The 15,643-nt window shown below is 36.8% G+C and overlaps 1 protein-coding gene across 3 annotated transcripts in view; it reads right to left on the bottom strand.

Moving 5' to 3' along the window:
* Positions 1 to 3,539: 3,539 nt before the first annotated feature.
* Positions 3,540 to 15,643, bottom strand: part of G3BP1 (G3BP stress granule assembly factor 1) — a 32,408-nt gene continuing 20,304 nt past the window's right edge. For all 3 annotated transcript variants that reach the window (XM_059417200.1, XM_059417199.1, XM_059417203.1), the window contains 8 exons: positions 14,773 to 14,863; positions 13,076 to 13,169; positions 11,690 to 11,891; positions 10,114 to 10,215; positions 9,585 to 9,696; positions 9,253 to 9,381; positions 8,374 to 8,483; positions 3,540 to 5,034 (listed from right to left, as the gene is read on the bottom strand). In XM_059417200.1, the coding sequence (XP_059273183.1) occupies positions 4,828 to 5,034; positions 8,374 to 8,483; positions 9,253 to 9,381; positions 9,585 to 9,696; positions 10,114 to 10,215; positions 11,690 to 11,891; positions 13,076 to 13,169; positions 14,773 to 14,863 (1,047 nt within the window). In that variant the 3' untranslated portion in view covers positions 3,540 to 4,827. The remainder of the gene's footprint in view (positions 5,035 to 8,373; positions 8,484 to 9,252; positions 9,382 to 9,584; positions 9,697 to 10,113; positions 10,216 to 11,689; positions 11,892 to 13,075; positions 13,170 to 14,772; positions 14,864 to 15,643) is intronic.

Here is a 15,643-nt window from a genome sequence, read left to right as displayed (position 1 = left end):
TCATAAAAACATTTAAGAATTTATACCATATCCAAAGTCCAACAGGTGACATCAAAGCTTGGGGGGAAAATCAGTAACTAAGGTAGTTAATTATAGCAATAGTTAAAACTGCCTACATCCAGATTAAGAGATAAAACCATCTCTCTAATTACTACCAGAAATATAGGCAAACATCTCATAAGCAGGTTTCTGAAAAATAAATACTTACTAAAGTCAATAGTGAATTTTTGGTAAACATCCCTTAATTTGCTTTTTGAAAAGATGAAGACCCACTAGATGGCTATAAATCCCTTAGGAATCTGACATTGGCCATATTCTGAAGTACTCAACATGTACAGCTTTCTGTAACTAGCCAGGTCACATGGTCTATGGAAGTAACTATGAAACTGATTTCCCATACTACGCTCCTCTTGTAGGGAACTTAAAAACAATACAAAACAAAACAAACAAAAGACTACCAGGTTCAAGTGGAAACTGGAGAAGCAGAGACTGTCCAAGGTTTTCAAGGCAAGTCATATGATCAGAAAGTGAACAACCTTAATTCTAAGCCAATAAATAAATATAACCAAAACCAAAACCATGGGTTTTTTAGACCACTGCTAATCAACTTTTTACTCATTCAGGCCATAATGAGAGAGTTTCATAAAGCATGAGCAAATCAGACTAATTTCAGCATTAACCTGAGCTACATATTCACTAAGTAAGTTTTCGCTCACATGTGCTACCATTTCTCCTTTAATATAGTCTTGTAAGAGTTCATAAGCCTACCTATGGTCCCCAGAACCTCGATATCAGGGTCAACAAATACAAATCCCAAAGGTATTACTACCTTAAAACCAGAAATCTTTACTGATCTAGTGCCATGTGGCCTTTACTTGATCAGCAACTTCCCACACAAAATGTTGCTAAATTTCTAACACTTTCTTTGAGATTTCTAAAACATTTGCAGAAGACTCTAATCGTCCACCACCCATCTGTGGTATATTAGGCAGTTATCTGGAATCCCATATTCAAATAAATGTTGAAGTTATCTTTTTTACAAGGTTCAAAATTACAAAGTCATCTCATTTGTATGCAGTTCTTGCAGAAATTCTTTTAAGTTGCGTGAAAATGAAACTTCAAGTTATCTGTAGATCAGTAGATTTGACAAATGCAACTATTTACTTAAAAGGAACAAGCCACTCAGCATAAACAATGGTCTATAAATTTAAACATCATAGAAAGATTATTTCCATATAGATTCTGTTTTCTATAAAGTGCCACGTTTCCCACTAAACTATTAAACTCTACAAGGGTTTTCAAATAAAGGGATGAAAAAAGTATCAAGGATGGCAGTTATAAGAACAAAACACAACTGCTATAAATCCACCTGGATTAAGATATTATAAAAATATTGTTACCTTCTACATCCAGATTTCAAGGTTGTACTACACGTATTAAAACACGAGAAAATAACCTAAGAACAAGTCATTGTTACTGTGTTACCACCATCTATACAAATCAAAAGGAGCCCTGCAAAATCCATTGTTTCCTTATCTTGTTTACCTTAAAGGAAATGGAGAAGAGTAACATTAACCTGCCTCTGAATGTTTTACAGCCTCCGGTCTCTGTACTGTATTAACTTATTATGATCGTGTCCTATTCTTGAGTATTATCACTCAAACATAAATAGGTACACATTAGGGTTCTAGAGAAAAATCGTCAATTTTGGAGACCAATCTGCTCCTTGCTACATGGATCACTTCAAGGCCTAAAATTTAACTGTTCTGATGCAATTTCCTCACCTATTACTTTGGGGGAAAAAATAGCACCTAATCCACAGGGTAATTGTGAAAATTAGTTTTCCGACCTAAAACCAAAGCACAGTTCAACCAATACTGTGGTAGTAACCTACCCACAACCCAAAGCCATTTATAGTGATTTTTGGATTACCCATTTCACTGTTCCCAGCAATAGCTCCAAAGTTGAGAACACAGGAATAGACAAGTAAAACCCAACCTCACCACAAAAGAAAACAAATTGTTTTATTAAGGCCCAAGATCTTAAAAGATGAAGACCCATTGACCCAAACTAATCTTACTTAGCTAAAATACTCATGGGTGAAGGGTTTAAAACTCAGCAGAAAGTAACTGCACATTGCGTCATTCTTACAGACAAAAAGTTGTATTTTAAAATCCTGAAAAGGTTGAATGTGATGAGCTGACGCTGCCTATAAAAAATCTTGCCCTAACCTGTTTTCACTTTCTCCATGTGTGAATACACAGTATCTAGGGTATCATGTTTATTCTATCAGCAATAATGTAAACAATGATACTAGGATTCTTCACAGTGTTAACCATGATGCTTAATCTGACATATAAAGTCCAATGCTATTTAAAACTCCACAATCATCCCATGCTGATGGCTTGAAATTACTTGAAGCAACCCTGTGTTTTCTAAGCTTAGGCAACAAGTTACAAGAAGCAACTAGCATATTGTTATTACCTCTTCAAATATTTCTTTAAAAACCACAACGTGGGTACAAATAAAGGAAAATGAGATTATCAATTCCCTGCAGATGTTACTTTAATTCCTGAAAGAGATTTCTATTTGCTAATTCATTTATCTGAGGCTATTTTTCATAGAATTGAGTCTTTACTCCAGTTGTCCCCATCCACCCCTCCATCCTCCATGTATTATAGGGAATGAGAAATACCCATGATCTCAATGGAGTTTGCTTTATTTCTGTGAAACATTTGGCATTGTTGGCCCCACCCACTAAATGCCAAATGTAGGACTCCTCTTCCCTCCTCCCCAAATCTCACCCATTTCCAAGTGTCCTCTAGGATGTATTAACAGTCTGGGCTGAGTATCACTGCATCTAGGTGGTGCCCTTTAACTACTCAGTAGGAAAAAATGCCTAGTGAAATGTATGGATTAACATTTACTTGTGAAAAATGATTTCTAGGTTATCCATAATTTATGACCCTTAGAGTTACTAAAACTTAGTATTTTTTTTTCAAAAACAACTCCAGCTAAGTTTTTTTTTTTATTTCCACCACAGGCTTAATATAAGCTACAAAAGTACAAGCTGAATGTCTTCCAATTATCACTGGCCTGGGCCAAATGAAGTGGTTACCAAGTAGTTATTTAAGCTGACCCAAAAACAGCCATGTGACTCAGTTATAGAAGTCTTTATGAAGGAGATGTTGCCAATTTTCAAATATTTTAGGTACTGAGGACTGATAATATCAAACTTCATCTTAGTTTAAGACTACACCCTTCAGCAAACCTACAGTTTCCCAGTAACAGCAAAACAAACATTCCTATTCCTACTCATATACTATCCTCAAACAGTCCTAATGATGAACACTGTTAAGAAACTGTTAAGAAAATAAATAAGTTAAATTTGACAACCTCGTTGTCCTTCAATTAGTATGACAAGTTATCACACAAAGGCTTGCTTCACAAATGTGTAAACAAAACCTTCACCCACCTCACACACAGCACTCAAAAAATTAACATACTATGTAAAACGAATATTAGTCTATATTGCCAGGTTAAATTTTCTTCCAGAAATATTTTAATAAAAATTGGCCATTTCCAAGAAACACCCACTGCATGCCCATCAATAAAAGATAACCATTAACAAAATAGAAAATTTACCATATGGCTATGATTTAAAGAAAAAAAACGGGCACTCAACCACAAAGTCCAATATTAAAGTCATATTCCTTTTTATGGGCTATGATTAGGATTCTGAATAGATACCGAAATAAAACTTAATACAAATGGTGGACTATTTAGGTCAAAGGACCTCTATAGAAGCATATCTGTCCTTTAAAGGCATTCCAGTTTGAAACTCAATTTTAAAAATAAGGCATAACAAATGAACAGAACATATACCAGGTGAAAGAGGGATTCTTCAATCCCCAACATACTCTACACCTGATAAAACAAATCTAGACTTTTTTTTTTTTTTTTTAATTTTTCTTTAAACAACTGCCAAGGCTGGAATCAAAGATAAATAGAAGGCACAACAGTTTTGCTCTGGTTTTGTGTTATTTGGATTTTGGGGTTTCTTTTTTGTTTTTTGGGTTTTTTTTTTCTTTTTTTACAAATACAAATTAAACATGAAAAACACTCTACTTCAAAAGAAATCTAAATCAGTTGCATTCTAGACATTTAAAACCTATCCCACAATTTAAATGGTAAAAACAGTAGGCTTATAATTGTTTTGTGATCACATATCAAAAGAAAAAAAATATTCTACTAACACCTTTTATTCAGTTTTTAACCATACCAGCAAGAATCAAAACTGTCAATTTTTCTAATGGCAATTTCTACACACCAGAAGGTAGTTGTGACTCTCAAAGAAGAAACAATTTGGATTTTTCCTGCCTTCAAAATGTTTATCAAAACCTGTGTTTCTCACAGGCTTTTGAAACACATAGAAAATAAGAAATATTCCAATGAATGAAACATACCAAATGTCAGTAATAAGCAAGACACATTCCTTTGGGGAAACGGCTGTTAAAAAAAAAAATCCAGTCTGTATATGCAAAGTAAAGCAAGGAAATTCAGTCTTTTTCTCTTCTTTAAAAATCTGTTTTTCCTAAAATATCATTCCACAAAATTGGAAGTGAAGGACTAAAAGGTGAGGAAGAGGGAAGGGCAGGAGAGGGAGCACACATCATTAACACAAAAAGTAAAATTGTACAAACTTAAGCAGTTTATAATAGACTTGGGTCAAACTCCAGGATACCAAACGCTGGTGTAGTAAGAAATTCACCATTCTGCAGGAGCTAGAAGATTTGTACTGCTGCGTGAAGATCAATGAAGAGCAATTCACTGCCTTGGAGCAATTCCCCTTCCCACTCCAAATCCTGGTTTCTGCACCATGCCTCCACGGGGAGGGCCTCTCATTCCACCACCCAGCCCACCTCGAGGGCCTCCAGGTCCCCGCAGGCGGTTATCTCGACGGTCCCCTTCCCGGGCAGCTCGGGTCTTCTTCTCCTCCACATTCAGACGGACCTCACCTCTGAACATGATGGGCTGTAGGAATCAAGGTAAGCAGACTTACACAGAGCTCATGGGCTACCAACTACCAAATATAAAAGAAACAAAGCTATTACGAAGAACCAGCAGCTTACAATTCAGCTACATTCTCAGTTGCTTTTATTTCCAACTCAGAACAGGTAATATGCAAGCTAGTTCGAAAGAAGACAATTTACAACATGGCAGCACAAGTAAGTCTCATTGCACTTTTTAGAGCAAATCTTATTTTCCCACAGAATGACATAAACAGAGTAATATAAACAAGAACTGCCACCTTCCCCATGGATTTGAGGATTTAGAATAATCTTCCATCATCATCTAATGCGAAGACTGCTGTACATGATTTATGGGAAGTACATATCTATCTCAAAACATCATTAATTTCATCTAAACAGAACTGTAACAGAATGCTATTTGTGTTAACAAATTTTGGGGAAATACTGAAGATTAAATAAAGATAACAGAGCTTAGCAAAGGTAAAAAAGATACATCCACACTACATCTTGGGCCTTCCTTTTAGCCAAACAGATCTAAAGTAGAAAACAGTTACTCGAGATTCCAATGAACTCAATTTATGCTCCTCACTGGCACGCACTGGTTTTCTAAGTGACGTATTTCTTTAAAGTATCTAACACTGCTTACTCTGCAAAGAAGTGTTCTGTATAGTTCACACCTACTATCTCACTTAACACTCACAACCATCTGAGGGCTATCATTACATCTACTTGAGAGATGAGAAAACTAAGGGCCAGCAAGGTTAAGGAACTAACACATGGGTCACAACCTAATAAGCGATGGAAGCTGAATGTAAATGAAGGCATCCTGAGAGGCAAGTATACACTTTACACCACAATGCTATATTACAGCCAGTCAAACACCACGGTCATCAGTCTTACAGAAGCTATTTCTGTACAAATACAAATTATTGAAGAGAGTATGGTAGGAGTGCCAACACAGTGAGAAGAGGGAAAGGCAAGCTTCACCTGAAGCTCCCAAAGGACAAAGAAGTGATGTGAAAGTACACATTAAGAAACCTGCATAATGGGAGGGAGGAGGAAACCTTTTTTTTTTTAGATTTTATTTAGTTGTCAGAGAAAGATCACAAGCAGGGGGAGCGGCAGGCCGAGAGAAGGAGGCTCCCTGCTGAGCAGAGACCCTGGAATCACAACCTGAGATGAAGGCAGATGTTCAAATGAGACACCCAGGCACCCCAAAAAGGCCTTTTTAGAACTCTAATAGTAACACATTTAAAATTTTGATTAGGGGTGCCTGGATGGCTCAGTCAGTTAAGCATCTGCTTTCAGGTCAGGTCATGATCCCAGATCAAGCTCCATGTTGGGCTTCCTACTCAGCGGGGAGTCTGCTTGTCCCTATGCCTATCCCTCTGCTCATGCCCTCTCTCACACTCCCTCTCTCAAATAAAATATTTTTTAAAAAATAAAATTCTGATTAAATGTGTATTTGTACTTGTACATTTATAAATATGTTAATACTACAATATTAAAAATATTTATGTAACTTCTTAATATTCACACTATATAATCTCTTCACATATTAATCTGAAGCCCTGTTCCAGGCAATATTCTATATACAATGAAAAAATAAAACCATATTAAAGTCTGAAAGATAAGGGGAGAGAGGTTGGGGCTGGGTATGTTTCAAAAGATTGTAACTGAAGACATCTCTGAGCTGTTATCAAAAGGGCAGAAGCAATCTGAATGAGAAAAATGTACCAAACATACAACTCCTTTCTGAGTAAATTTTATTTCAAAATATTCTCATGCACAAAGATGCATGGGCTTATCCAGGTACATTAAATGAAACAGACCTCTTAACCTTGGACAACTAAGAAGCCAGTTACCAGGTCTGACCTCTTTTGGCCCATTGAGAATAACAGATCCTCTAAGGATGAATTCAAGCCTGCACCAAAAAGACTGGCCACTGGATCCTTTTTGCATGCTGAATAATGGATTTATGCACAAAGCCTATGGGACATTTCCAAGTTCAGTATGCTGTGGCTATGCTAAGATAAGCCACCATTCTCTACTCAGGAGATGCTTCATAAAAACAGTGGCTGAATAGTTTGAAAGATAAATACACAGTCACAGATTAAGGCTCACATAACGTTAGAACCACAACATTAAACGATATACTATATATAACCATCAACACTGTGAAGAACATCAGATTCTGTGGAACCTCTGGGAAATAATGATCTACATGATTAATAAAATGTGTAGTTTTAATCTGCAGAGACTGAAAGATTAGTTGTTGCCGAGGGCTGGGGAGAGAGGATACGGGAAAGGACTGCTTAATGAAGAGTTTACTTCTGATAAAAATGTTTTCTAGCAAGACAGGTTGCACAACAATATGTAAAATTAAAAGCCCTAATTTTACACTTTAAAATGGTTGATTTTATATTATGTGAATTTCACCTCATTTTTTTAAAAGATTTATTTATTTATTTATTTGACAGAGAGATCACAAGTAGGCAGAGAGGCAGGCACAGAGTGAGAGGGAAACAGGCCCCCTGCTGAGCAGAGAGCCCGATGTAGGGCTCAATCCCAGGACCCTGAGATCATGACCTGAGCCGAAGGCAGAGGCTTTAACCCACTGGCCACCCAGATGCCCCATCACCTCATTTTTAAAAAGTGAGATTTTTAAACTCTCACACACCCATCTCAGTAAATAAATATTTACACTTTTGTTCTTTTCTACTACTACTACGACTAATACTAAAAAGTTATTTTTTACTAATGAAAGATGTGCAGGAAGGGAAGGGTTCCTTAAGAACTATACAGTAATAAGATTCCAATTCTACAAAATCCCTCTTATTATTAGAAAGTGACTGGTAAGAAGAGATCTGTTAATAAAAGTGGTTCCAGGCAGGCTGACTCCAACCTCGACAAGTCAGAGAATAAAAGGAGAAGCTCCTCATAGTTAGGCCCAGAAAACAGTCATATATCAAAATTGCCCAGAGGAAGCTGGCTCCTAAGTTATCGCCGCTCAAGGTTAACACTGTATTTCATCTCCAAAATCAGAAACCCACTCAAGGAAAGAAATCTGCATAAATTTCAGTGCACTGGTAACTATTAGTTATTTCAATCTTTTTTCATTCAATGGCTCCAAAATTAAGTTATTGTAGACAGAAGTTTTGTTAAACTTTCAGGCAAATCTTTTAAGAGTTATGGCCAATCATCATGGAATTTATTACCCAAACATGTGGGAACTAACTGTACTCTACTCCTAAGACACAGTTTGAAGGATGAATACATTCAAAGATCCAAGATACTCCTGTCAAAATAAAGAAAAAAATCAAGATGAAAAACTGCTTACCCTGTTGCTAAGGACCTTCTGAACAGGCTCAGAGTCATCAAACACAACAAAACCAAAATTGGGTAATTTCCCGCCACTGTTAATGCGTAGCTCCACCACATTCCCATAACCTGCAAGAGAAACACAGATTCTCAAATAACTGATTAGAACACAATTCCAAATTCCAAAATAAGAAGTGCCATTACATATAATACATACTGGACTTCAAAGACGTAATAAAGAAAAACAAAATCTCTCATTTTCACATGTTGAAATGTTTTAGATACATTGAGTTAAGTAAAATACTTAAATTCTCCTGTTTCTTTCTACTTTTTAAATACGACCACTAGGGTGCCTGGGTGGCTCAGTTGGTTAAGTGACTGCCTTCAGCTCAGGTCATGATCCTGGAGTTTTCAGGACTGAGTCCCCCAGAGGGCTCCCAGCTCCATGGGGAGTCTGCTTCTCCCTCTGACCTTCTCCCCTCTCATGCTCTCTCCCACTCTCTCAAATAAATTTTTAAAAAATCTTTAAAAAAAATAAAGTAAAATATGACCACTAAAAAAATAAAATAAAATGTGGCCACTAGAAAACTTAATATTATGTATGTGTCTTATGTACTTCTACTGGACAACACTGCATTAGATGAATCAAGTGTTTAAAACTCAACCTACTTAAGGCATCTGAGTGGCTCTAACAGTTAAGTGTCTGCCTTCAGCTGGGGTCATGATCCCCAGGGTCCTGGGATGGAATCCCAGGTTGGGCTTCCTGTTCTGCAGGGAGTCTGCTTCTCCTTCTGCCCCTCCCCCTGACTTATTCTCGGTCTCTTGTTCTCTATTAACAAAATCTTAAAAAAAAAGAAAAATGTATAAATCAAAAATAAATAAATAAAACTCAACCTACTTTGAAAAAAATCTTTAAGCTCCGATTTGTCTACTTCATGTGGCAGATTGCCAATGAAAAGTTGGTGACTATCAGGGTGTCTCACAATTCTTCGGGGCTCAACATCACCTTGCTCACCAGCTTCACGGACTTAACAAAAACAGCAATGAAAGACAGAGAAAGACAATTTTCAGTGACTATTTCATTCAATAATATTTTTTTCCACCCCTAAACCCAGGAAATTCCATTAACTCCAGAATTTTTTAAAGTAGAAAATATCAACCACCCCTAAGAAACAAGCTCTCACCTCGTATTCCCCCCCACCTAGAGAAGTCACCCTTCTGGGCGCTTACTTGGTCTAGGTCCCCTCTGGGGAGGAATATTTATTCGTTGTTCTCGCACTCTTTGATCCCTCTGAGGTCTCTGCGGTGGAATCTGAGACTCAGGCTTAGACTCCGGACGAGGCTGAAAAATGTAGAAGTAAACTTCTGTTTAAAAACAAAGCAAGCTGACCTTTTTTCTTATAAAGTTTCTTAGCTGACAATAAGGTTTAAAAGAGAAAATGACAGGGGCGCCTGGGTAGCTGTCAGCTGAGTTTCGATTCAGGTCACGATCCCAGGGTCCCAGGATGCAGCCCGATGCGGTACTCTGCACTCAGTGCAGAGTGGGCGTGCCCCGTCCCTCCCCTCGTGCACAAAAGCACACTCATGCTTTCTCTCTCAAATAAATAAATCTAAAGGAAAAAGTGACAATTCTCTCACAAAATTACTAAAAAACCACCTCTTCTCTATGTACCAGTTCCAACATTCTCTAAACCTACAATGAAACCTAATGACATGAAATACAGGCAAATGTGCCTAATATACAAGCTTAGAAACTCACCTGTGAAGCTGGTACTTTAACAACATGAGGTGGTATCCCAGTAACTGGAACAGCTCCACTGGGTGGAAGGTTCTTACTGGTCACAGATGCCCAAGAAAATGTCTAAAGGAACAAAAAACATTAGTTGATTACCCATACCAAAAGAATATAAAAGCTGTTAGTTCTTCATTTCTTCTATATAGGAATCACATTTTCACAGGTAGAATGGAGTATCTCGAGATTCCTTTTTTTCCTCCTACTTAGAAAATTTAGTACTAAAATTCCCTAGGACTAGTAAGTACAACAAAAAATGAAAGGTTTAGCATCTTAAGAAGCTCCTTTTGGGGCGTCTGGGTGGCTCAGTAAGTTAAGCGTCTGCCTTCAGCTTGGGTTGTGATCCCAGGGTCCTGGGATTGAGCCCCACATCCGGCTCCCTGCTCAGTGGGAAACCTACTTCTCTCTCTCCCACTCCCCCTGCTTGTGTTCCCTCTCTCGTTATGTCTGTGTCAAATAAATAAAATCTTAAAAAAAAAAAAAGCTCTTTTCACTCAATTTCAGGTTTGTGAATCAAAGAAAATTCTCCCCTCCAAAACCAGCTCTTTCTCCCATGATTCCCCCAACTGAAGGTACAAGCATCAATTCAATGACAACTTTAGAATTACCTTAACACCTTTTCAATCCATATCAAATTTACCAAATCTTCCTATTTATCTTCTATCTTCACTGCCACAACCTTAACCCCAGGTTATCAGTATTTCTCTCCAGGACAACAACAGCACCTTCCCATTCCAACCTACTTTTCTACCTGCAAGCTTAAGTCATTTCACATTTCTCTTTCCTACTCCCCTAATCACTGCAAGAGAGAGACCAAGAATACTATGTTTTACCAATAGCTCCCATACCTAGAATAACGCCTAGCACAGAAGCACTTGAATTAACTGATAAATGGCGTAAGAACCCTGAATATATATAATATGTATATTATATATATCTTTTTATTGTCTAATATATATATATATATATATATATATATATATATATAACATATTCCTTCATAGAGCATCAAATGTAAAGGTTCTGTGATTTCAGTTATCATCACCCTGAGGAGACTCAGGATTAACTGAAAAGTTACAAAATTTTTGAAATCAAGTATTCTAATTAGAAGACTAGCTACATTTCACAGTTTGTTTCTACTTCTACTGTAAAGTTATCCTCAAGTAGATTTCAGGAAAAAAGCAGGAATAAGTCTATTGTGCCATGGTATTTTTCAAAAAGATACACTATCACTTACTGGTTTTAAGAAACAAGTCGCGATTTGAAACAAAGTATTTAAAAAATAAGAGGTTAAGGATATGGTGATAAAATAGCATCTGAAATTTCTGCTCTAATATAAAGTATTCAAGTTGCCTTGGGAGAGGAGGACAGTTACTTATATAAAATGATATGCAATTTACTTCTTATCTGAGGTATGGCTCAATACGTAAGAAATTTCCCTGAACCGTAAAGTGTGCCTACAAAAGCCAATGTAACAATAATAAAGGAAAAGATCTTTAAAAATAAACCAGAAACAGAGTAAGAATAAAGACACATTGCATACCCTCAAGTCTTCCTGTACTGTCTGAGTTATGTCCGTAGGTGCTGGGGAAGAACTCTTCTGCACATCCTCCGGAGCAGTTTCTTCCAGTGCTGGCTCAGACTTTTCCTCTTGGATTTCAGAAACAGGTTCTTGTTCTTGTTCTGGTTCAGGATCTGGCTCTGGTTCAGCAACAGGTTCCTCTAAATGTTCTTCTAAGTCATTGCTTTCATAGGAAAATTTGAGAAATATCATTCTGCCTCTACTGATTTAGCAAGAAATTCCCAAGTATTTATTAACTATAGAGACCTGAACCAAAAAATAGCTCCCTCTCTCCAAAAAAAATCTAGGAATTCCATATCTGAATATTAACAAGACAACTTTTTCATACAGCAATCAATGACCAAATCTTAACTGCAATCAGATTTTCTAAATTCTGATAAGCAAATACATCAAAATAAATTGAAATGAACCAAATTATGGTTTCTGTTACAACACAGAAACTCTCACAATTTACCTACCACACATAACAAAAGATTAACAGGCTGTAGGAAGGGGAAAAGAGTTTTCCAATGGGTATAGTTGTAGTTTTGTGAGATGTAAAGTTCTAGAGATCTGCTGCACAATTATGTGCATATAAACATTACTACACAGTGCACTTACAAATGGTTAAGAAGGTAAATTTTATATTATGCAATTTTTACCACCAAAAAAGCCTCTCATTATAAAGAAACCAGTTACAATTCAGAATACTAGCTCTTAAATCAAAATGAATGTTAATGTTACAGTTTTCCCCCTGGAAACTCGGGGGGGGGGGGGCATTTGGCATGTTTTTGGTGGGACAACAGATTATTTTCAACCAGCAACCCAGGTGAGTAATGTGGTTATAGTCCATCACCACACCTTGAGAAATACATAAAAATATCCTTTAATCACAAAATACTAACACCAACAGTTTCATATCACATAGCATCTAGTAGATACTCATTTCTATTCCTATCAAACAAATTTCTGTTCTGGATGCAGAGGAAAAAACACAGCTTAAAACAGTCACACATTTAGTGTCTGAGTTAATTAATGAAACTAACTGCTATTTAATTCATGTCTGAATTTTTACCAATGTATGCCTGATCTTTAAGTCCTTGAACAAATTTATGCCCCCCAAAGCACCTAATGCAATGCCTTCATGTATTACTTGATAAGAAATCCCAGAACCTATTTTTCACTTACTGCCAAGCAAGTCATAGCACTTTTCTCAGTTCAGATCATCAAAAGCAAAACCTTTTTCTAAGAAATTACTGTTCTATTCTGACATAATTCTGAGAGAATATGACTTCCCTCTAACAAAGGGGAAAACAAGACAATCAAATTCTCATGCAGCTCCTGACAGCTGAACAAAGTTTTTCTTACCTGACAGTCTGATCATAGAAAGTTCCAGAATCATCAGGTACCACCTCAGGTGTCTGCTGTCTTTCTTCAGGCTCCTCTACCTCTTCCTCAGATTCTGTGTAAGAAAACAAATTTCAAGTAATTAGTGCTTATTTAATTCTCAAATACAGGTGCCCCTTGCACAAAAGGGTTTGAGCTATGCAGGTCCACTTATATATTCTTGACAAATATATACACTACAGTACTATAAATGTACTTTCTCTTTCTTATAAAGTTTTTTTTTTTAATTTTATTTATTTTACAGAGAGAGACAGAGACAGCTAGAGAGTGTACACAAGCAGAGGGAGTGGAAAAGAGAGAAGCAGACTCCCTGCTGAGCAGGGAGCCCGACTCAGGGCTAGATCCAGGAACCTAGTATCATGACCTGAGCCAAAGGCAGACGCTTAATGACTGAGGCACCCAGGCGCTCCCCCTTATAAAGGTTTTAACAGTATTTCCTTTTCTTTACCTTAAGAATACAGTATATAATACATATACAAAAAATGTGTTATTGACTATTTATGTTATCAGTAAAGTTTCCAGTCAACAATGGGCTATTAGCAGTTCAGTTTTTGTAGAATGAAAAGTTACACTGGGACTTTCAATTTGGGCGGGTTGTGTGTGGAGTGCTCCATGTTGTTCATAGTTCAGTTTTATATTCACTTTCACAATGCTCATCATTATCAAAAAAGCAATGAGGTGGGTGGAAGGATGGGTTAAATGTGTGTTGGGGATTAAGAGGTGTATGTGTATGGGTAATGAGCAACAGTATTACATGGAAGTATGGAATCACTTATCTCACATACAAAACTAAAATAAAAAGAAGTAATGAAATAAATAAATAAATAAAGCAAATGCAGCAATTTGGTGGTATCATGGCAAAGGCTCTAAGGACAGAATTAAGGCTATTACAGTGTTTGGGTTACGAACATGGGAGTGTGAGGTCATACTGTCCATAATCCAATGCTGGCTCTACCACCTAACTAGCTATACAGTATCAAGCAAATTACTTCTCTGCATCTCAGTGCCCTAATCCATTAAATGAAAACAGTACTTAAAGTACTTACTTATAAGCCTGTTGTATTACACAGTAAATATAAAGCACTTAAGACTCATTTCAGCCACACAGAAAACACTAATATACTGACTATAACTAGTGTTTAGAGACAATTCGTCATGGGTTTCTCATGTATCTGCACATATTACAACTACGGCAACGCTACCCTTTGTTACAAACTATCTTTAAAGAACATTTTATACAGCAAACAGCCTCAGAAAAATAGTGTCTCCCTCCAGAGCACAGGGCAGGTATGTTTACTGCCCATCATAAAGATTTTGATTCCTTGAACTTAAGGTTCCACTCCTATAATGAACCCCACTCCGATGAAGGTATCATCTGGACTTCATGGTGTCCCGTGGAAACTGTGGCAAAAATGCTTAACACTGTTGCAGTGAGTAATTACCTATTACTAAGGAGTTTTAGGTCTTCCAGAAAAAAGCTAACCTATTAGTTCCACACAGGTATAAAAACTCAGACCCTTCCTCCATCTTGACAATTAGAAGTTATTAATGAAGAATATAGACTGTAATAAAAACATTCAAGAAACCCACACTCTCTTCAAGTCAACCGCATGACATCAAAAAAAAAAATTAAAAAAAAATTTAGACAAGTAACTTACCCTCCTGAGGCTCAGTTACAAAGCCACCAAAGACCTCATCTTGGTATCTGAAGATATCATTGTGAACGTAGAATTTATTTGCAACAGAGCCCTGCAATGCCAACAAAAACTTTTCATTTATTCAGCAGACTTTCAAAAAGCCAAACCACCCTACACCAGTGATTCTCAGCTATGGAAAATATGCACCAAGAGAAGACATTTGACAATGTTTGGAGAGATTTCAGTTTTCACATGGGGAGTGCAACTGAAGCTTGAGAAGAGAGCAAGGGTGCTGCTAAACATCCCACAATACAAGAACAGCCAGCCACAAGGAAATTATTTGCCCAAAATGTTATTAGTAACACCATGAAAAACCCTGCTCTACATTATAGCCATTAAAAACCACAGTCAAATATATTGCTTCCTTAAAATACCACCAGACGAATATCCAAACATTGGTAAAAGTCTAAGTATATAAGATGCCGCATACCTCAAATCATTTTTTGAACAATAAATACAAACTACCAACCGCAACAGGTATTTAAAATTCCTTTAATCTGTATCCAACAATATTGATATAAGCACTCAATGATGGTACAGCTGAAAGGTGTGCCCACACTAGGTAAGACACATCAGAGTATAAATCCAACTATGTCATTAACTAGGTCTTCAGTGTCTAACACTGTCTCATTTGTTCCCCCCCCTCAAAAAAAAAAAAAACCATCTTACAGCTTTGAGTATTAGTATTTGCTTTGAGACAGTTCATGTAACAATGCATCATATTAAGATAATGTTAGATTCTTCCTCTTTAACAGGAAAAGGAACTTTAACTGGAAAAATTGGTAATCATATTCCACATGATTCTTTGTATAGTTAGAAGTCCATCAAGTTC

The sequence above is a fragment of the Mustela nigripes genome, chromosome 12, assembly GCF_022355385.1.
Source record: "Mustela nigripes isolate SB6536 chromosome 12, MUSNIG.SB6536, whole genome shotgun sequence".
In the NCBI taxonomy this organism is placed as follows: domain Eukaryota; kingdom Metazoa; phylum Chordata; class Mammalia; order Carnivora; family Mustelidae; genus Mustela; species Mustela nigripes.
The sequence above is the reverse complement of the archived record's forward strand: the minus strand, read 5'-3'. Positions and strand labels throughout refer to the sequence as shown.